Source organism: Chrysemys picta, chromosome 2 (assembly GCF_011386835.1).
Source record: "Chrysemys picta bellii isolate R12L10 chromosome 2, ASM1138683v2, whole genome shotgun sequence".
In the NCBI taxonomy this organism is placed as follows: Eukaryota; Metazoa; Chordata; order Testudines; family Emydidae; genus Chrysemys; species Chrysemys picta.
This window is the reverse complement of record NC_088792.1, coordinates 249,398,299-249,420,729: the sequence shown is the minus strand read 5'-3', so window position 1 is coordinate 249,420,729 and position 22,431 is coordinate 249,398,299. Positions and strand designations below refer to the sequence as shown.

General features: G+C 44.5%; 1 protein-coding gene across 1 annotated transcript; it reads left to right on the top strand.

Moving 5' to 3' along the window:
- Positions 1 to 14,008: 14,008 nt before the first annotated feature.
- On the top strand, positions 14,009 to 16,692 carry LOC135981773 (SRRM2 protein homolog rsr-2-like). Its single transcript, XM_065585946.1, has 2 exons — positions 14,009 to 14,932; positions 16,093 to 16,692. The coding sequence occupies exons 1-2, from the start codon at positions 14,389 to 14,391 to the stop codon at positions 16,584 to 16,586; spliced, it is 1,038 nt and encodes a 345-aa protein (XP_065442018.1). The 5' UTR covers positions 14,009 to 14,388; the 3' UTR covers positions 16,587 to 16,692.
- Positions 16,693 to 22,431: the final 5,739 nt, after the last annotated feature.

Here is a 22,431-nt window from a genome sequence, read left to right as displayed (position 1 = left end):
CAGGAAGATGAGATCCACCTAAACCAAAACAGAACCAGATTGCTGGCATGTAAAATTAAAAAGGTTGTAAAGGAATTTTTAAACTAAGGGTTGGGAGAAAGCCAACAGATGTGGAAGAGCACAGGTTTTGAAAGAGGCATTCCTGGGGGAGGATTTATTAAAGGGGATACTCTATATCCAAGTAAAGAGGAGCGGATAGACATTGATAAAGTACAGGTAGGATCTGAAGAGAAACAGTCAAACAAAAGAGTCCCATTCAATTACATCACAAGAAAGGAAGACAAGTAAATATTGATCAATTTTATAAGGACTTGTTTGCAAAGTAAGAAGTCTAAATACTAAAATGGATGAACTTGAGGGCTGGGATTAAATGAGGACATTGATATAATAGGTATCACAGAAACCTGGTGGAACAATTATAACCAATGGGACATGGTAATACCAGGGTACAAAATTTATAGGCATGACAGAGTAGGTCATGCTGGTGGGGGAGTGGCACTATATGTGAAAGAAAGGATAGAGTCAAATATAGGAAAAATCTTGAATAAATCAAACATACCATAGAATCTACAGACAGAAATTCCATGCTTGAATAATAGGAGTATAGCAGTAGGCATACACTACTGACCATTTCACCAAGATGGTGACAGTGACTGGAAGATTAGAGAGCCCAACCCCCCCCCACAAAATGTAATAACAATGGGTGATTTCAACTATCGTCATGTTGATTGGGAACACATCAGGAAGGGATGCAGAGATAAAATTTGTAGACGTTAGTGACTGCTTCTTGGAGCAGCTAGTCCTGGAACCCACAAGAGGAGAGGCAATTCTTGATTTAGTCCTCAGTGGTGCACAAGCTGTGGTCCAAGAGGTGAATATAGCTAAACCATTCAGTAATAGTGACCATAATGTAATTAAATTTAACATCCTAGTAGGGGGAAAATACCAAAGAAACCTACCACAGTAGCATTTAACTTCAAGAAGGGGAACTACACAAAAATGAGGAGGCCAGTTAAACGGATATTAAAAGGAACAGTCACAAGAATGAAGTGCCTGCAAGGTGCATGGAAACTTTTTAAAAACAGCATTATAGAGGCTCAGACTAAATGTATATCTCAAATTATAAAAAAAAAAAAAAAAGTAAGACGACCAAAAGAAAAATGCCGCCATGGCTAAACAACAGAGTAGAAGAGGTGGTTAGAGACAAAAATTGGAAGTCAAACCCTACTGAGGAAAATAGAAAGGAGCATAAACGCTGGCAAGTCAGTGTAAAAGTATAATTAGGCAAGCCAAATGTAACCCCTGCCAAACATAAGGGCCATACACTCCAGTGGGACAGAAATTAATGTCCTTGCCTCCAGAATAGAACTATAGAGACTCAGACAAGAAGGGCAGGCTGACCACCTCCCTGATTCAAGCAGACTCTGCTCAACAACCTAGCTGACCAAAGGGTGCACTGACGCACTGGGGCACCAGCTCACAGATGTATTAACAGAAGTGGCATATGTAAGGCACAGGAGGTAATTGTCTTGCTTAAGGCTTTGTCTACACTGGTATTTTTGTCAATCAGGGTGTGAAAAAACACACATAAATTTCACTCACAAAAGCGGCAGTATAGACAGTGCTATGTCTGCAGGAGAGGAAAAAATGACTGGCATGCCTCAGGTAATATAGATCCATGCTTAATGTTAGCTTCGAGCTTATCAACTTATAGTATGATACTTACCTTTTATTTATTCTTTTGATTTCCATAACTTGCCAGTAAAATCTACTCTGCTGTGAGAAAACCTGCCATTGGCCTTGAATACCGACAGGTGGGAATAATCACAGGTAGCTGCCTTGGACAGAGACTAGTAAGAACAGAAATAGACAATGACCTGACTTGATGAAAAGTATCAATCTCCTGTCCTGAATAATGCTGCAAGGAGGCTTGTAAGGAGAGACCTGGACCTGGATCCAAATCTTGCAGAAGTCCTTATCTTTATAAAGGATTGAAGCATAATCCTTCCCCACAAACTGGATTTTGTAGCTTGAGCCCATCTATATTTTTTAGTGAGGCTAAATTTTATGACAAACCAGCATCTTTAGCGCTGGGTTGGGAAGATGAGATTTTAATAAGAAAGCACATACACACGTGTGCACATACGAAGTGGATATTTTAAGAAGAAGCTTGTTGATCTTGTTGTAAAACTGCTGAGGTAGCTTCCAGTCACCAGCTGAACTGGTGTTCTGTAGCTGTTACTGTAGAAAAGAGGTGTGTTTCCTGAACTGTGTGTTAGGAGCAAAGCAAAGAATTCGGCTTGTGTTGGGTCTCTGAAAGGTAATCCAGAGAGTATCAAAAGGAAGGTATTTCACCCACAAATAAAGGCCTGATCATAATGGTTTCTAAACAGCATGGATCCCTAATATGAAAGAGAAGCAGTGACCTTAAGAAGTGCCTTTCCACTGACTTCAGTGGAATCGCACTGGCATGCATCATGACTGAATTTGGCACATTAGCCTCCAAGAAACATGAGGGTGAATTATAGGAACATACAAAGATTGGGACAAACTCAGAAAAGCGTGTATGGAGAAACACAATTACAAGATGCACTGAGCCAGAAAACATCCCACATTTCAAGCCATTGTCTTGCCAGGCAGCCACAGATGCTCACCACATGAGAAGTGAAAAGAATGCGCCTATGAAGGGTGTGATGATAGTTCTGTATTTATACTGCAGTCTGAGAAATATTTACTCAGATGAGCAAGACTATGCAGAGGAACACCCTTTGCACAGTGTGAGTGTGTGTGTGTGTGTGGCTTGCGGTGTGGAAAATGCTAATGTTGTGAGGGTGAGTAAGGACGTGTAGGAAAAAAGGTGAGGCTGTACAATTCTGCATGAGAATGATAGCTAGTCAGGAAATAGATAAAACATATAAGGTCCTTTATTATTTGTAGGAAACCCAAGATGGACCCTTAGCTGGGTTCCCCAACTGGAAACGTCAAACTGTTTCACCTGAGGACTGGTCGTGACCAGCTAAAGGCTGAACCAGATGGTTTCGTTTGTTTGACATAGGGAAATTCTCAACTGGCATAAGACCAATGTAGTCAACTGTACACACCTCCCTCCTTGTGCAGACGCAAAGCCTCGGGATAAGGAGCATGTTGGTGATGAGACTAGGGGAGAGGGAACAGCTGGAGTACCACTATTCTCCAATGTCCTTGGCTACCAGAGGAGTCCCTTGGAGGGATGCTGTATTTAGGTACAATTTAGAGCAGTCCCGAATCTGCTCTAAATTGCACTGGGGCTGAATTAGCACTTAACTAGCCCAAGAATAAGGCATAAAAGCACCATGGTTGCAGCTCTGTCACGCACAGTGCTGGCACAGCTGAGGATCTGGCCCTTTAACTTCACTCTCCTTCAGCCAAATAAAATTGTTGCTTCCACTCCTTACTCACAAATTACATCATTGGGAAGTAATGGGCCTGGCATTTCTTGGAGACCACTTTAATCCCCTGACAGGATTCTACATGTGCATATTTTTGAGGGGAAAGTAAAATAAAGCTGCATCCCAATTTTATATTAATAAATTTAAGAAACTGTGCTAATCTACATTTTGTTTCAGCCCCAAAATCCGGAATTTCCTTGAGACTGCACACTTCCAGCCCCATCTCAGAGGGCTGTGGCAGTGACTCTGATGCCCATACCTTGTTATTATTTTATTGTAATACCTGAAGCTGTACTAGGTGTTTCACAGGAAACAACTGACGACATAATCATGGATTAGATGTGAAAAAATGAACAGAAGGTGCTGAACAGTAAGGAAGGGATGAGGCAAGGAAGGACCAGGGTTAGAACAATACGATTACGTGCCTAGCTGACTTAGGTATATACACTTTATGGTGTTCTTTGGAGGTTTTTAAAATATAGACATATAGAAGATAAAAATGTAGGAGGTTCATACTCTTGACTCGCATACTGAGATCATCACACAACAACTACATATTTTCAGGAGGGATTTTAAGTGGTGGAACAAAGTAAAGAGTGCATCCATGCATAGGGACTGGAGTACCCCCACTACTTGGTCTTCCAAACTCCCAGCCCCCTCTCCTCACAGAGCTGAGTAAACTAGTCCGAATAAGTTAACTGATGTAAGCTTTTACTACAAACTTGAACTAAACTTTTGAGGTTTGAAAAGTTATATTTAACTTTTTCACTCATTTCAGCTCTTCCTGATCCTGTCTGGGACAGAAAGCAGAACTGCCAATATAAAGCAAGAAAAGCTGTTTTTGCAATATTTCCAACCCAATTAGCAGTAGGAAGTACCAGAAATTTTGAGAGCAAGCTCATGTGGTTAACTTTTTCTTTTATTGTTTTTCAAATTGCATGCCTACTTTCAGACTTCAGGTGGGACTGGGAGCACTTTGGCAGATTCAAGAAGTGAGGACAATTGAGGTAAACACCCAGATTTTGGGAGCTTATCTGACAAGACTCTCTGAATTTGTGAGTTCACCCACCACTACTGAATTCCTCATCATGTTCCTTATATTGCAAAATCTTTGGGGGGAAAATTGTGTCTGCCTATATGCTTGGACAGCACCAATCACATTGTGGGTGCTATCAGTAAAGAAAAGAAAAGAAAAGAAAAGAAAAGAAAAGAAAAGAAAAGAAAAGAAAAGAAAATATGGTCATGAAAATAAACCAGAAATTATCTGTAAATAATCAACTGCTTGTGCACTCTAAAGATTCTGATAGATCCATTGGGCTAAAGATCAAATCACCCCACCCCCACCAGCAGTTTCCCCAAAAGAAAAGCAGTTCCCTGCATTTCTCCAAACTAAAGATAAAGTCAATTCTTCCCACTCTCCTTCTGTGACTTTGTTCAGGCTGATGAGAAAACATTTACTCACAGGCTACAATTTTGGCGCAGAAATTTTTACTAAAATTACTCAAGGCAGAAGGATGGAAAAAATGATAAGTCATGGAAAAGGGAAGAAGAGTTGGATAGTGAGCCCATCCTGCACTCACTCCACAGTGGCAGCTTCTGTCCTGCAGGGCTGGGCTTGGGTCCCCACTCTTGGGGTTCCTACCTGCTGCATGGGGTTGAAGTGGCACTTAGCTTTGGCCCATCTGGCTCACTGTAGATGGAGACAGAGGAGCGAATGGACCAAATTTGAGTAGCGTTGTGAACTGGTTGACAGGATTGCAGTGCCACTTAAGTTTGGCCCATCCACTGAGACCCCCGTGCTCCAAGTCACAACACCACTTGGTTTGGGCGCATAATCAAATGTGATTTTACAGCCATTTCCAAGATTTTATGGACTTTATTCAAATTCACACTTTCCATGACCTCCATGACAAAATCGTAGCCTGACCCATCAGAGAGTGAGAGAATATGTCTAAACCTAGCCTAGATGCAATAAATTGACTGCCGAGTGCTCTCCTGTCGACCCCGGTACTCCACCAGGGCAAGAGGCACAGGCGAAGTTGACGCGGGAGCGTCAGCCGTTGACTTACCGCAGTGAATACAACACGGTAAGTAGATCTAAGTACGTCAACTTCAGCTACATTATTCATGTAGCTGAAGTTGCGTAATTTAGATCGATCCCCCACCCCCAGTGTAGACCAGGCCTATAATTCCCTGGGTCTTTGTTCACCTTTTTAAAGATAGGAGCTATGTTTGCCCTTCTCCAGTCCTCTGAGACCGCATCCTTCCTCCAGGAGTTCTCAAAGATAATTGCAAATGGTTCTGAGATTGCTTCAGCTAGTTCTTTAAGTACCATAGTGTGAATTTCATCAGGCCCCTCTGACTTGAACACTTCTAACTTACCTAAATACTCTTTAGCCTGTTCTTTTCCTGTTTTGGCTTGTTCAGTCCTCCTTGTTGTTAATATTAATTGTGCTGAGTATCTGTTTTTTAGTGAAGACTGCAGCAGAAAAGGCATGAAACACCTCCGTTTTCTCGATGTCATCCATTATTAGTTTTCCTTCACTGCTAAGTAGAGGCCCTACACTTTACTTCATCTTTCTCTTGCTCCTAATGTACTATAATAGAACCTCTTATTGTCTTTTATGTCCTTTGCTAGGTGTAACTCATTTGAGTCTTAGACTTTCTGATTTTGTTCCTACATGCTTGTACTATTCTTTTGTACTCCTCCTTAGCAATTTGTCCACATTTCCACTTTTTTGTAGGATTCCTTTTTGATTTTCAGTTCATTAAAGAGCTCCTGATGGAGATATATTGGCCTTTTACTATTCTTCCTATCTTTTCTTCGCTTTGGGATAGTTTGCAGATGTGCCTTTAATATTGTCTCCTTAGAAACTGCCAGCTCTCCTGAACTCCTATTTCCCTTATATTTTCTTCCCATGGGACCTTACTTACCAGTTCTCTCAGTTTGTTAAAATTGGCTTTTTTGATGTCCATTTTACTTATTCTGGTGCTCTCCCTCCTTCCTTTCCTTAGAATCATGAAATCTATAATTTCATGATCACTTTCACCCAAATTGCCTTCCACCTTCAGATTCACTACCAATTCCTCCCTGTTGGTCAGAATAAAGTCTAAAGCAGCTGCCCCCCTGACTACTTCCTCCACTTCCTGGAACAAAAAGTTGTCTCCACTACATTTAAAGAACTTGTTGGAAAGTTTGTGTTTTGCCACATTACTTTTTCTGCAGATGTCTAGATAGTTGTGTTTTGGATATTTCTGTTATTTGTTCAAGAACTGCCTCATCCACCTCATTTTTCCTGATTTGATGATCTATAATAAACCCCCTACCATGACATCATCCCCATTTTTTACCTCTTTTATCTTTATCCAGAGACTCTCAACTGGCCTGCCTCTCACCTCCTTCTGAACCTCAGAACAAGTGTATATATTCTTGATGTATAGTGCAACACATCCTCCCTTTTTACCCTGCCTGCCCTTCCTGAACAAGCTATACCCCTCTATACCAGTATTCCAGTCATGAGACTTATCCTAGCCTCTGTGATGCCAATTGTCATAAATTAGCTTATGTACTGATACTTCCAGTTCTTCCTGTTTATACTCCTTGCATTTGTGTATAGACATCTAAGATGTTGAGTAGATACCTTCACTAATTTCCCTCCAGTTCTCCTGTGACCCTACTGTAATTTTCCTTATTACCCCAACATCTAACCCACTGTTGAGGTTGCCTTTTTTATACTTACCTGTGTGCCCCCTTTGAACCTAGTTTAAAGCCCTCCTTACTAAGGTGGTGAGTAGGTGTGCAAAGATGCTCTTTCCCTTCTTGGTCAGATAGACCCCATCTCTCCCCAGACCTTCTTTCCAGAACAGCATCTCATGGTCAAGGAACCCAAAACACTTATGTTGACACTAGCTGCACAGACATGGATGTGCATGTCCTTGCCTAGGCCCTTGCCCTCAACTGGGAGGATGGATGAGAACATATTTTGCACTCCTGACTCCTTCGCCCTTGCTCTCAGAGCCCTGTAGTCTCTTCTGATCTGCTCAGGATCAGACCTCACAGTATCATTAGTGCCCACACGGATAAGCAGCATGGGGTAGTGATCAGAGAGACAGATGAGCCTTGAGAACCTTTCTGTAATGTCTCAGACTCTGGCTCCAGGCAGGCAGCACACCTTTCAGGACATCATGTCAGGTCAGCCAATGAATGCCTCCATTCCCCTAAGAAGGTAGATCCCCGACCACCACTCTTCATCTCCTCCTCTTGGGTGAGGTGGCTCCTCCTCTTAGCCACTGGGGTCTGCGCCTCATCTCCTGTTGCCAGTACAGCATACTAGTTTTTCACCTCGATGGATCTGGGTGGAGGATGGAGCACTGTCTACTGTCTGAGGTGGCCAGCAGCCAGTCTCCTCCCCATAAAGTAGCCAGTTTTCCTTCCTCCTCTGGTGCTACTGTCGTCATCTGGAGTTGGCTAGCATCCCTCATCCCTGATCGCTCCATGTGCATACTGTTGATGAAGTCCTTTAGTTCCCAGAGCCGCTTCCTCCTGCAACTCTGTTATCTGCTTCCTGAAGGACTCCACCAAGAGACACCTCTTACCCCTGGTGGTTCCCCCAGCCTGCCTTTCATTGGTGGGGATATGCAGGCCACATTCCCAACAAGTCTCAGTTAGGGTCTGGGTGGAAGCCTCCAGGACCAGGATGCCTGTCTGTTGGGGGGCCGCACATGTGCAGGCAAAGAAAGGGTAAGCAGTGCTGTTGGCAACATGCTGTTTTCCTCCCATGGCAGGTTCTTCCTTGTCATGTACCTGCAAGTTAAGGAAAGCAAAAGCACACAACCCTATCTCCCTGCCTCCCTCCACTGGCACACTTAGCTGGCTAACTCCTTAGTCTCCCAGCTGCCTTTCTCTCACCAGCCATGTGCCTTATTAATACTTATTAAGCTACCTCACGTGGCTGTTGTGAATATTAATGAATGTCTTTACTGCTCTTTGAAGATGGAGATGGATGTAAGTCCTCTGTATGATAACTAGTGTAGTTCCAATTTAAGATAGAAAGTTTCAGATTTTTTTTGCCAATGCTTAAGAATTATTTTAATGTGATGGAAAGATTTCAGTCTGTGAAGCAGAAAACAGCAAAATAAAGGCAGATTTTTATAACTACACTTAGGCCTGGTCTACAGTACAGAGTTAGGTTGACGTAAGGCAGCTTAAGTCGACCTAACTCTGTGTACTCCCACCAATGTAAGTGGCCCACTACATCAACTTAATAACTCCACCTCCGCGAGAGGCACAGCGCTTGGTTCGATGTAGTTAGGGTGACGCGGTGTCAGTGTCAACACTATGTTACTTACATCGCCTGTTGGCTGTCAGCCCCAGCGCAGGCTCACAGCTGGAGCCCTGCTGCACGGGCGCTGACAGCCTGAGTGTGTAACCAGTTATACACTTATCTGCTCATTTTCCTGGATGATTACTGTGGTTGCATGTAAAATCACAGTACATACATGTGCATAAACCTAAAGAAATCTTGCCCCATAGTATGTTAAACTATATAGAATAGGCATTTTAAAGCAAAGAAGAAAAAAAATCTCCCAAATCAAATTGAAATAGTAGGTCCAGAACAATGGCCTTAACTTTAGTTTGTCTTTTCTAGCACTCTATGGAAAATAATGGGTTTGCCTTGAAAGCTATGCCTTGAGTGTGCTGAAGATGTGGCTTTCAAAGGGGTTAATTTAAAACCATTTTGCAAGTGTTTTAACTGAAGTTTTGCCTGAGGATATTAGAAATCTCTTGCTCTAATTGATGTCTTTAGGCCTCTTGTAATCAAGGAGATGGCCTTTAAAAGGCACAGAAACTGGTATTATTTGGCATTTAAGGATTGTACTTTGTAATTATGACTCTGGTAGCCTAGAACTACTCCAAAGGGTATATTCTTGCAAAAAGCAACTTTGTGTATACACAAAAAAGTTTCTAAAGTTATCAGTGGGTGTGGTTGCAAATGGACTGAGTGCTGCGCAAGCAAGAGTTAATGGAGGCTTTCCCCAAGTTTAGCTTCCATATCTTTAGGTTTGGGTAGTTTAACTTAATTGTGTGCATGTCACACATACATACAGCCTCTAGATGTGTGTTATATGATGAGTTGGTGTGATATAATGCCTGAGTACCAATAAAACAACATGACCTTAATATCACACCAGATTGAATTCTGTATTTGTACGTATTTTAGAGAAAAGCAGTTGTAAGCATTTTTGGTCCTATTCTGTTGGAGCAGGTTCTGCAGCACAGGGGGACGTGGGGAAGGGAGGCAGGCATGAAAAGATGTTACCCAGAAACATGAAGAGGGCACACTCCCCACCCCCACCAGAGCACTTACATCCATAGGTGCCAGCTTCCTACATTCCCCAGGGCTGCTTAACCTCCACTCAGCCCCAGGCCCCACCCCCACTCCACCCCTTCTCCCAAGGCCCCACCTGCTTCTTCCCACCCCTGCTCCGCCCAGTTCCACCCCCTCCCCTGAGCATGCCCCATCCCCGTTCGTCTCCCCTCCCCACCAGCGCCTCATGCACACCGCAGAACAGCTGATTACTGTGGGTGGGAAGTGCTGGGAGGGAGGGAGAGGAGTTGATCAGCGGGGCTGCTGGTGGGCCGGAGGCACTGGTGGGGAGGGGGAGAGCTGGCTGCTGGTGGGTGCTAAGCACCCACCATGCAGCACCACCCTCTCCCTCTCCCACCCCACTCATGTGGGCACGGGGAAAGAAAGAAACCCAATATGGAGCCAAGCCAAGACTCAAGCCAGAGGAGCAGATCCTTGGAACCTTCAGACACTGATTCATAGATTCATAGATTCTAGGACTGGAAGGGACCTCGAGAGGTCATCGAGTCCAGTCCCCTGCCCGCATGGCAGGACCAAATACTGTCTAGACCATCCCTGATAGACATTTATCTAACCTACTCTTAAATATCTCCAGAGATGGAGATTCCACAACCTCCCTAGGCAATTTATTCCAGTGTGTAACCACCCTGACAGTTAGGAACTTTTTCCTAATGTCCAACCTAGACCTTCTTTGCTGCAGTTTAAGCCCATTGCTTCTTGTTCTATCTTTAGAGGCTAAGGTGAACAAGTTTTCTCCCTCCTCCTTATGACACCCTTTTAGATACCTGAAAACTGCTATCATGTCCCCTCTCAGTCTTCTCTTTTCCAAACTAAACAAACCCAATTCTTTCAGACTTCCTTCATAGGTCATGTTCTCAAGACCTTTAATCATTCTTGTTGCTCTTCTCTGGACCCTCTCCAATTTCTCCAAATCTTTCTTGAAATGCAGTGCCCAGAACTGGACACAATACTCCAGCTGAGGCCTAACCAGCGCAGAGTAGAGCGGAAGAATGACTTCTCGTGTCTTGCTCACAACACACCTGTTAATACATCCCAGAATCATGTTTGCTTTTTTTGCAACAGCATCATACTGTTGACTCATATTTAGCTTGTGGTCCACTATAACCCCTAGATCCCTTTCTGCCGTACTCCTTCCTAGACAGTCTCTTCCCATTCTGTATGTGTGAAACTGATTTTTCCTTCCTAAGTGGAGCACTTTGCATTTGTCTTTGTTAAACTTCATCCTGTTTAACTCAGACCATTTCTCCAATTTGTCCAGATCATTTTGAATTATGACCCTATCCTCCAAAGCAGTTGCAATCCCTCCCAGTTTGGTATCATCCGCCAACTTAATAAGTGTACTTTCTATGCCAATATCTATGTCGTTAATGAAGATATTGAACAGATTAAGCTTGATGATGTCAAGCTGCTTTCTACAGCATTTTGCTCTGAATAGTCTTTCCTTTCTGCTGATTGGCTGTTTGCTTCAATCACCCTCCTCCCCATTTCCCCCCTCAAGTCTCTTCACAAAAGCCTCACTCTCCTCTGCACTCCATAGGCCTCTTTATCATTCCCTCCATACTCTCCCCATCTTTCCTTCCTATCCCCCCTCTCATTGTTTTTCCTTTATGTTAATCCCTTCCTGTTATCCCTTCTTTCACATCCTTGCTGTGTACCATATATAATACAATGTAAAATAAACAGAATCCTACCCCAAAATGACAAAACCTACAAAAACTAAACAAGGAAATCATAGCTCTACCATGAAGCTTGCAAACCATCATTGTTTGTTCTACCTGTGTGTTATATCCCTTTCCTCCATCCTGTGTTTATCTTATCTATTGAGATTGTAAGCGATTCGGGGCAGAGACTGTCTCTCACTGTGTGTTTATACAGCACCTAGCACAAGGAGACCCTAATCTTGTTTGAGGCCTCTAGGTGCTATACTAATAAAACAAATAACAATTCTGATTTGACCTGATTTATACACTGGCGACTCAATACAAATGACATTGTAGGATTTCATATTTTTTGTTATTTCATGACTTATAATTGCGCAATAGGATTTGCAATTACTTTGAAGGTGCTACACCCTGATTTACACAGGTGAGAGGAAAATCAGGTTCGTCACTGGTATTCTTTTGTATCCCTCAACATACAAAGCCAAGTTTTCTTGGTATCATGAGTCTAGCTACAAGAACAAACAGCAAGAAGGTTTCCTTTCATGACTTTCTTCGTTGTTTGCATATCATGGGCTTTCCTGCTGGTAGAGCAATTTTTTAAAACTGAATCACCATAAAAATAATTAGAGAACATAAGAACAGCCATACAAGGTCAGACTAATTGAGCTAATGAATAGAGCTAGCTGAATAGTACAAAAAGATCTTTTAATATTTATGTGACTAAATGTGCTGAGTTCTCTGCTGTTATTTATGGAATTTGTAATTATTTAGATGACCAAGAGTTTATTCATGAAAACACCTGGCGCCAAAGATTAACAAATTTTAGCATAAATACTCGTCCCCCCATTTTTTTCCATTGGGAAAGTGTTATTGATAGTCACCAGTTCAAAATGTTTTATTACTAATCAGGGAGAATGATCCTACTTAATTTAGGTGACCAGTGACACCCCATGACTAACAGTGAAAAGTTACAAAAAACTGGGAACAGCCCCAGAGACTGAAGTGTCTTTGCATAAACTATTCAGTTATTACTTATGAATAACAAATACAATCACAGAAATAAGTCTGTGAATGACTCATGTACAGAATAAGCCAAAATTCATTGGACAAATCTTTCATAATAACAAATAATTTAAGCATCTCTAAAAATAACGTTGGGTTTTTCCTTATGGGAAGTTAAAAAAAGGGAATAAAAAGATCAGAGAAGGCTGTATTGTAACCTTACAATCCAGTCCAAATAAGGCAGTGCATAGCTGTGGTGCCCCAGCAGCAGACCATGAACCAGACCGTGACTGAATCACAATCTGATACTTCCCCTATGAAGCTCCACCAGCTTTTCTGCTAGTGCATCTTTCCCCATTTGCCCCAGCTCCAAGGTGCTGGCTGGTACATTTGAGGGTAGAGCTCATAAGCCCAGCAACAGCTTCTCGTCTCCCCATCTTGGCTCTGGTGTAAGTCACCCATGACTTACCACTCATAACTGAGCCCAAAATTTGCAAACCTGTGAAGTACCTGTGGGTTCTTCCACTCTCTGATCTGCTTAAATCATTAACACCTACATCTCATTTGGTCTTTTTTTCCTCTGTATTTAGTGTCCCTTTCCCCACTGGACCAATATAACTGGTTTTGAAAGTACAGTGTCCTCAATGCCATAGTTTTAGAAAATGAAGTGCTCTAAGAATTCACCTTGTTGTTTGTAATCTGCAATATCCCACTTTTTGAATATTCTTCTTGCCCGGCTCCACTGTTAACCTGTTTCTTTCAACAATCTCTGGCCTAAACTTCCTATAATACATTCAGACTTACTAAGATTCCATTTGTTGTGTGGCATCGTACTAAATCCATTCCTCCAGGTAAATCACGTCTACCACCAATTCAGTAATGTACCCCCAAGAATTCAAGCAAATTTATCACACATGATCTTTCTTTTATCAATCCATGCGGAGTGACCTTTAATAAATGAGATATAACTGAGTTCCTTATTGGTTGATACAGAAATTGAATGAAAGAGTAATATGCAACAGATCTACAAACACACCCCAGCCTGATTTCCGCCTCTTAATGTGCTCCAGTCAATGTCTGGGTAGAAGAACTCGCATTATGATTACTCTGCCCCTTGAAAACTCCCACTGAACTCATTAAGATTTGGTGTAGAAAAGATAAATGGGTAGAGGGCTGGTTTTAGACACGTTGGGCCAGATTCTGATCTCAGTTATGCTGTTATAAATCTAATATATCTCCATTGACTTCAGCAGAATTAGTCTGGATTTAAAAAAAAATGTGAGATCAGATTCTGCTCCATTGGTTTTAACAGGAGAATTAACTTAAATTACAAAGTGAAAATTCTGAACTATGCAACCTGACCCAAAGCTCACTGAAGTCATTGAGAGTCTTCCACTTGAGTTCCATGGTCTTTGGATCAAATCAGAGCTTGAATCCAGCCAGAACACACCGGAACACCATCCTGGCACTATTTTGTTAAGGACTCGAGCAAAGGAGCAAAGCCGTATATGGGCAAATCCTCAGTTAGGCCTGGTCTACACTACGACTTTAATTCGGATTTATCAGCTTTAATTCGAATTAACCCTGTAACCGTCCACACAACGACGCCATTTAATTCGATGTAAAGGGCCCTTTAAATCGATTTCTGTACTCCACCCCAACGAGCGGAGTAGCGCCAAAATCGATTTTAGCAATTCGAATTAGGGTTAGTGTGGCCGCAATTCGATGGTATTGGCCTCCGGGAGCTATCCCACAGTGCATCATTGTGACCGCTCTGGACAGCAATCCGAACTCGGATGCACTGGCCAGGTAGACAGGAAAAGCCCCGCGAACATTTGAACTTCATTTCCTGTTTGCCCAGCGTGGAGAGCACAGGTGACCACAGATACCTCATCAGCACAGGTAACCATGCAGGCTGATAATCGAAAAAGAGCACCAGCATGGACCGTGAGGGAGGTACTGGATCTGATCGCTGTATGGGGAGAGGATTCAGTGCTTGCAGAACTTCGTTCTAAAAGACGAAATGCAAAAACTTTTGAAAAAATTTCCAAGGGCATGATGGAGAGAGGCCACAATAGGGACTCTGAGCAGTGCCGCGTGAAGGTCAAGGAGCTCAGACAAGCCTATCAAAAAACAAAGGAGGCAAACGGTCGCTCCGGGTCAGAGCCGCGGACATGCCGCTACTACGCCGAGCTGCATGCAATTCTAGGGGGGGCTGCCACCACTACCCCACCTTTGTTCGTGGATTCTGGGTCGGGGATAGTCTCGACGCCTGAGGATTCTGCCGATGGGGTAGAGGAGGAGGAGGAGGAGGAGGAGGATGAGCTTGCAGAGAGCACACAGCACTCCATTCTCCCCAACAGCCAGGATCTTTTTATCACCCTGACTGAAGTACCCTCCCAAGCCTCCCAAGCCAGTACCCAAGACTCTGACCCCATGGAAGGGACCTCAGGTGAGTTTACCTTTTAAAATATAAAACTTGTTTTAAAAGCAAACGGTTTTTAATGATTACTTTGTCTGACTTTGCATTCGCGGTCAGTTCAGCTACTGGAAAAGTCTGTAGCTACTGGAAAAGTCTGTTAACGTGTATGGGGATGGAGCGGAAATCCTCCAGGGACATCTCCATGAAGCTCTCCTGGAGGTACTCCGAAAGCCTTGCCAGAAGGTTTCTGGGCAGTGCATCCTTATTCCCTCCTCCATGGTAGGACACTTGACCACGCCATGCTTGCAGCAAGTAATCTGGTATCATTGCCTGACAAAGCCTGGCAGCGTATGGTCCCGGTGTTTGCTGGCATTCAAGCAACATCCGTTCTTTATCTTGTTGTGTAATCCTCAGGAGAGTGATATCACTCCTGGTAACCTGGTTGAAATACGGGAACTTAATTAAGGGGACAGAGGTGGCCGTTCCTACTGGGCTGTTTGCCTGTGGCGGAAAATAAATCCTTCCCTGCAGTTAGCCAAGCGCAGATGGGAAATTGGCCCTGAGTTTTTCGCGTTTGGCTAGCAGGGATCTTCCCTGTTACCAGCCACGCGGTGGGGGGAGGGTACCGTGATCATCCCAGAGAATTCATGGCGAGGGGGGGGGGGGTCGGCGGCAGGGGGGGGTAGTTTGGTGCCTGCAGGGATCTTCCCTGATACCAGCCACGCGGTGGGGGGAGGGGTACCGTGATCATCCCAGAGAATTCATGGCGAGGGGGGGGGTTAGTTTGTTTTCTGGTGCTGCTGAATGTTAACAGAAAAACCGCAGCACTCTACTTGCCTGAAGGGGCCCAGACAAGCCCCACCACACTGCCCCCCCCCCCCAACTGGCTGAGATTGGCCAGGCTTCTGCAGCACTCTACAAGCTATGCTTGGTATGTGGGAAAGGAGGGTGCAGAAGCTGTAAAACAATGGCTTACCATGGCCGCATGCAAGCCGAATTCTGTTGCCCAGACCTGTGATCTCTAGCAGCAAAGCCACAGGCACTCAGCATTAAGAGGCAAAATGCGACCTTGCACAGAAATCACATGTGCTATGTAATGTGAACAGTGTTGGTCACCGTGAAAGAGTATAAGCATTGTTCTGCAAAATGTAGCTTTTAAAACAATTCTCTCTTTTTTCCCCTCCCTACAGCAGCTGCAAATTCCTCAAGCCTCCCTCCTCCATCCCGAAGGTTATCACAGATAAGGCGTCGTAAGAAGAAGACGCGGGAGGACATGTTTTCTGAAATTATGCAATCCAGCAGGAGTGACAGAGCTCATCTGAATGAGTGGAAGGAAACAGTTTCAAAGTATAGGAAAGAAGTCAGTGATCGTGAGGACAGGAGGGACCAACGTGAGGAGAGGAGGGACCAACGTGAGGAGAGGAGAGACGATCGAGATGAGAGATGGCGGCAGGAAGACCAGAGGATGAAGGATGCAACGCTGGGGCTGCTCCGGCGTCTGGTGGAGGTTCAGGAACGGCTGCTGGAAAACAGACTGCCGCTTCAGCCCCTGTTCCACCCTCCCCCCTCCCCATGTTCCGTATCCTCCTCACCCAGACGTGTAAGAACGCGGGGGGGGAGGCTCCGTACACCTTCCCATTCCACCCCAGTAGACAGCCCAAGCAAAAGGCTGTCATTTTTTTAACCTTTTCTTTGTGGCTTTTTCCTTCCCAGCAATCCTCCTCCCAAATACCACCCGGGTTCCCTCCCTCTTTTTCTAATCTATTAATAAAGAAAAAATGATTTTTAAATGATAGTGACTTTATTTGGTTTGAAAGAAAGCTGGGGGAAGGGGCAGGGTGGGTTCCTTACAGAAAATCAGTCAGTAAAGGGGGAGGGTTTTCATGAAGGAGAAACAAACAGATATTTCACACGGTAGCCTGGCCAGCCATGAAACTGGTTTTCAAAGCTTCTCTGATGCACAGCGCTTCATGGTGTGATCTTCTAATCGCCCTGGTGTCTGGCTGCGCGTAATCAGCAGCCAGGCGATTTGCCTCAGCCTCCCACCCCGCCATAAAGGTCTCCCCCTTACTTTCACAGAGATTGTGAAGCACACAGCAAGCAGAAATAACAATGGGGAGATTTCTTTGGCTGAGGTCAGAGCGAGTCAATAATGAACGCCAGCGACCTTTTAAACGGCCAAATGCACATTCTACCACCATTCTGCACTTGCTTAGCCTGTAGTTAAACAGCTCCTGACTCCTGTCCAGGCTGCCTGTGTATGGCTTCATAAGCCATGGCATTAAGGGGTAGGCTGGGTCCCCAAGAATAACTATGGGCATTTCAACATCCCCAACGGTTATTTTCTGGTCCGGAAAGTAAGTCCCTTGCTGCAGCCCTTTAAACAGAGTAGTGTTCCTGAAGACGCGAGCGTCATGAACCCTTCCCGCCCAGCCCGCGTTGATGTTGGTGAAACGTCCCTTGTGATCCACAAGTGCTTGCAGCACCATTGAAAAGTACCCCTTGCGGTTTATGTACTCGGTGGCTTGGTGCTCCGGTGCCAAGATAGGGATATGGGTTCCGTCTATTGCCCCACCACAGTTAGGGAATCCCATTGCAGCAAAACCATCCACTATAGCCTGCACATTTCCCAGAGTCACTAACTTTCGTAGCAGCACCTGAGTGATTGCTTTGGCTACTTGCATCACAGCAGCCCCCACAGTAGATTTGCCCACTCCAAATTGATTCCCGACTGACCGGTAGCTGTCTGGCGTTGCAAGCTTCCACAGGGCTATCGCCACGCGCTTCTCAACTGTGAGGGCTGCTCTCATCTTGGTATTCTGGCGTTTCAGGGCAGGGGACAGCAAGTCACAAAGTTCCATGAAAGTGCCCTTACGCATGCGAAAGTTCCGCAGCCACTGGGAATCGTCCCAGACCTGCAACACTATGCGGTCCCACCAGTCTGTGCTTGTTTCCCTTGCCCAGAATCGGCGTTCCATGGATAGAATCTGCCCCATTAACAACATGATCTCCAAAGCACCGGGGCCTGTGGTTTCACTGAATTCTGTGTCCGTGTCCGTGTCCATGTCCTCATCATGCTTGTCGCTGCGCTGCCGCCGCCGCTGCCTCCTCTCCTCGTTTTTCTGGTCCTGGCTGAGCATAAACTCCACGAGAACGCGCGAGGTGTTTGCAATATTCATGAGTGCTGTCTTGACCTCAGCGGGCTCCATGCTTGCCGTGGTATGGAGTCTGCAGTGTTCACCCACCCAGGAAAAAAGGCGCGAAAATGGTTGTCTGCCGTCCGTTGCTTTCATGCAGGGAGGGAGGGAGGGAGGAAGTGAGGCTGTACCCAGAACCACCTGCGACGATGTTTTTTGTCCCATCAGGCACTGGGATCTTAACCCACAATCCCAATGGGCGCGGGAGACTGCGGGAACTATGGGATAGCTATGGAATTGCTACCCACAGTGCAACGGTGCAGAAATCGACGCTAGCCCCGGTACTTGGACGCACACCACCGAATTACTGTGCTAGTGTGGCCGCACTCATTTCGACTTTATACAACCTGTTTCTCAAATCCGAATTATCTAAATTCGGATTAATCCCGTAGTGTAGACATAGCCTTAGTGTAAATCAGCATAACTCCATTGACTGGCATGGAGCTATGCTGACTTATATCAACCAAGGATCTGGTCCATAATTTTATTTTAGAGAAAAAAAACTATTGAGAATATCACTAGAGTTTCTTACTAAGCATTGTTGACTATGGGTAATATATTCGGTACATAAGAACATAACATAAGAACATAAGAACGGCTGTACTGGGTCAGACCAAAGGTCCATCCAGCCCAGTATCCTGTCTGCTGACAGTGGCCAATGCCAGGTGCCCCAGAAAGAGTGAACCTAACAGGTAATGATCAAGTGATCTCTCTCCTGCCATCCATCTCCACCCTCTGACAAGCAGAGGCTAGGGACACCATTCCTTACCCATCCTGGTTAATAGCCATTAATGGACTTAACCTCCATGAATTTATCTAGTTCTCTTTTAAAGCCTGTTATAGTCCTTGCCTTCACAACCTCCTCAAGCAAGGAGTTCCACAGGTTGACTATGCATCATGTGAAGAAGAACTTCCTTTTATTTGTTTTAAACCTACTGCCCATTAATTTCATTTGGTGGTCCCTAGTTCTTATATTATGGGAACAAGCAGGGCCGGTGCTACCATTAAGGCAAACTAAGCGGTTGCCTAGGGCACCAAGATTTGGGGGCGCTAAAAAGTGGTGCCCCCAATTTTTTTTACAGCGTTCCTCCCTGAGCGCGTGGTCGCCGCTCCACTTCTCCCGCCTCCCAGGCTTGCAGCGCCAATCAGCTGTTTGGCGCCGCAAGCCTGGGAGGAGAATTAAAGCAGGGGCGGCGTGCTCGGGGAGGAGGCGGAGCAGAGGTGAGCTGGAATAGGGAGGTGCCGCACTGCTCCCCAGGCCGGGGGGGTGCCTCAGGGCGGGGGAGGGGGAGCTGCCGCAGGGCTTCCCACCCCAGTTCACCTCTGCAATGCCCCTTCCTTGAGCACACCATTGCTGCTCCACTTCTCCCGCCTCCCAGGCTTGCGGTGCCAATCAGCTGTTTGGCACCACAAGCCTGGGAGGGGAGGAGAGTTAGAGCGGGGGTGGCGTGCTCGGGGAGGAGGCGGAGCAGAGGTGAGCTGGGGTGGGGAGCTGCTGCACGGCTCCCCCGGGGGGGAGCTGCCGCAGGGGGGGCACCTCAGGGCAGGGGGGTGCCTCAAGGGCGGGGGGGGGGGGGCGGGGAGCTGCCGCAGGGCTGGGTGGGGGCAAAGGTGGAAGTTTCACCTAGGGCGCAAAACTTCCTTGCACCGACCCTGGGAACAAGTAAATAACTTTTCCTTATTCACTTTCTCCACACCACTTATGATTTTATATACCTCTATCACATCCCCCCTTAGTCTCCTCTTTTCCAAGCTGAAAAGTCCTAGCCTCTTTAATCTTTCCTCATATGGGACCCGTTCCAAATCCCTAATCATTTTAGTTGCCCTTTTCTGAACTTTTTCTAATGCCAGTATATCTTTTTTGAGATGAGGAGACCACATCTGTATGCAGTATTCAGGATGTGGGTGTACCATGGATTTATATAAGGGCAATAAGATATTTTCCGTCTTATTCTCTATCCCTTTTTGAATGATTCCTAACATCCTGTTTGCTTTTTTGACTGCCACTGCATGCTGTGTGGACGTCTTCAGAGAACTATCCACGATAACTCCAAGATCTCTTTCCTGATTAGTTGTAGTTAAATTAGCCCCCATCATATTGTATGTATAGTTGGGGTTATTTTTTCCAATGTGCATTACTTTACATTTATCCACATTAAATTTCATTTGCCATTTTGTTGCCCAATCTCTTAGTTTTGTGAGATCTTTTTGAAGTTCTTCACAGTCTGCTTTGGTCTTAACTATCTTGAGCTGTTTAGTATCGTCTGCAAACTTTGCCACCTCACTGTTTACCCTTTTCTCCAGATCATTTATGTAGGTTGACTACACGATGAATCATGGATTGCACAGAGGTTTATGTTATTATGATTAATCTATATACACCTCTACCTTGATATAACGCTGTCCTCGGGAGCCAAAAAATCTTACTGCCTTATAAGTAAAACCGCGTTATATCGAACTTGCTTTGATCCACTGGAGTGCACAGCCCTGCCCCCCCGGAGCACTGCTTTACCGCATTATATCCGAATTTGTGTTATATCGGGTCACGTTATATCGGGATAGAGGTGTACATCAGGTCCAAGTGACTAGAAGACCTAACTTGATATGATACAAAAAATGTGGTCAGGTCATGGGACTGGGAGACAGAAGACTTGAACTCTGTTCCTGGCTCTTCCATGAACTTGTGTGAGCTTAAATAAGTCCTTTAGACCTTAGGGAAATGGGACAGAAATCAACTGTAAAACCTTGGAGATCTACAAATGAAAAGCACCATATAAGTACAAAGAATCATTAGTTGTATTTTTCCACCACTATGGTACAAAATAAAACCTCAATCCTGCAATTAGCTCAGCATCAGATGACTGTCCCGTTAAGTCTGTGTTTTTTAGGGCCTAGTAGTTATTAATTTAAGTTCCTAGGCTCACCTTTTGAAGGTGTTGTGCAGGTTTCCATTGAGGACAAGTATTGAAAGATCAGATATGGAGTGGTTGTTTCGTGAAAAGTGTTCACCCAAAGGTAATACGGTGTTTTTGTCTTTTATCATTTTTCATCTGAGAACATAGTGATTGTCTGGTTTCACCACATAGTTATTTTTGGGGCATTTAGTGCACTGCACAAGGTACACCACATGTTGTGATAGGCATGTGTAGGACCTATGAATCTTCAAAAGGTATGTTGGGGGGGTATTTATCATTGTAGCAGTGGAAATATGTCTGCAGGCTTTGCATCTGTTGTTCTGGCATGATCACTCCATATCTGATCTTCCAAAACTTGTCCTCAAAGAAAACCTGCACAACATCTTCAAAAGATAAGCCTGGGAACTTAAATTCATAACTCTGTTACACACCAACAATCATGGACTTAACCAGGAGATTGGTTTTATGGCTCATTACAACAATTTATAACACACCACCTGACTGCTACCCTTAACTGCCCACTTTAGACCCTTTATGCATAATCTAACCCCCAATTGCCCACTTCATTTCAAGTGACTGCCTCCAACATAAATTACCCCTTCTTCTTAACAACTAGTCCCAATTTATATTTAGCTTAGACACTCTGCTTTCTTCTCCAGACCTGAAGAAGAGCTCTGTGTAGCTCGAAAGCTTGTAACTTCCACCAACAGAAATTGGTCCAATAAAACACATTAACTCACCTACCTTGTCTTTCTCATACACAGGCTTTGCAGTCGCAGAAAAACTGACTAGATTTGAAAAACCTTTATGCAGCTGCTTTAACATAACTTTTCGATGCATTAGAGTGTTGCGATTTTCAAATCCAATATCTTGGGGCAGCAACAACTGCTTTACATCATTAGAAAGCCAGGATTCACAGCTCCCTCAAGTAGGTATTTCTAGCTCTGACCCTTCAGAGCTAGAGATATTAGCCTTATAACTGTCACTGGTCAAGGACTGAAATTTATCTGTCCTGGATCAGCGTAATTTGGGGAATGGGGAAAGAAGGGAATTCCATATTTAAAAGGGAAAGAAGGAAACAATTTGTGACAGTTTTTTTTTTTAATGCTGGCTGTTTGAAAGCAGCTCAGAGGTTTGGAATGTTAGAAGTAGTCCCAGCAGAAATGGATTAGTGGGCAGAGTACAAGTGAAGAGGTCAAAAGGTGAAAAATAAATGCAATTTATCACATGGTTATGCAGTTTATCACCTGGTTACAGAAATTAAGGAAATCACATGGATATCATCGCCTTACATGTGATGTGTGTGCACACATATAGCCTGATTCACCACTTCGTTGTGTAACCTGTAAAACTGGTGTAACAGAATGGTGAACTAGACCCACACAATGCATACACTAGCCTTGCAAAATTCTGCTTG

Coding starts and splice junctions, on each gene's coding strand:
- LOC135981773 (XM_065585946.1), top strand. CDS start 14,389: ATGCAGGCTGATAATCGAAAAAGAGCACCAGCATGGACCGTGAGGGAG. Junction 14,933..16,092: donor CCCCATGGAAGGGACCTCAG/GTGAGTTTACCT, acceptor CCCTCCCTACAG/CAGCTGCAAATTCCTCAAGC.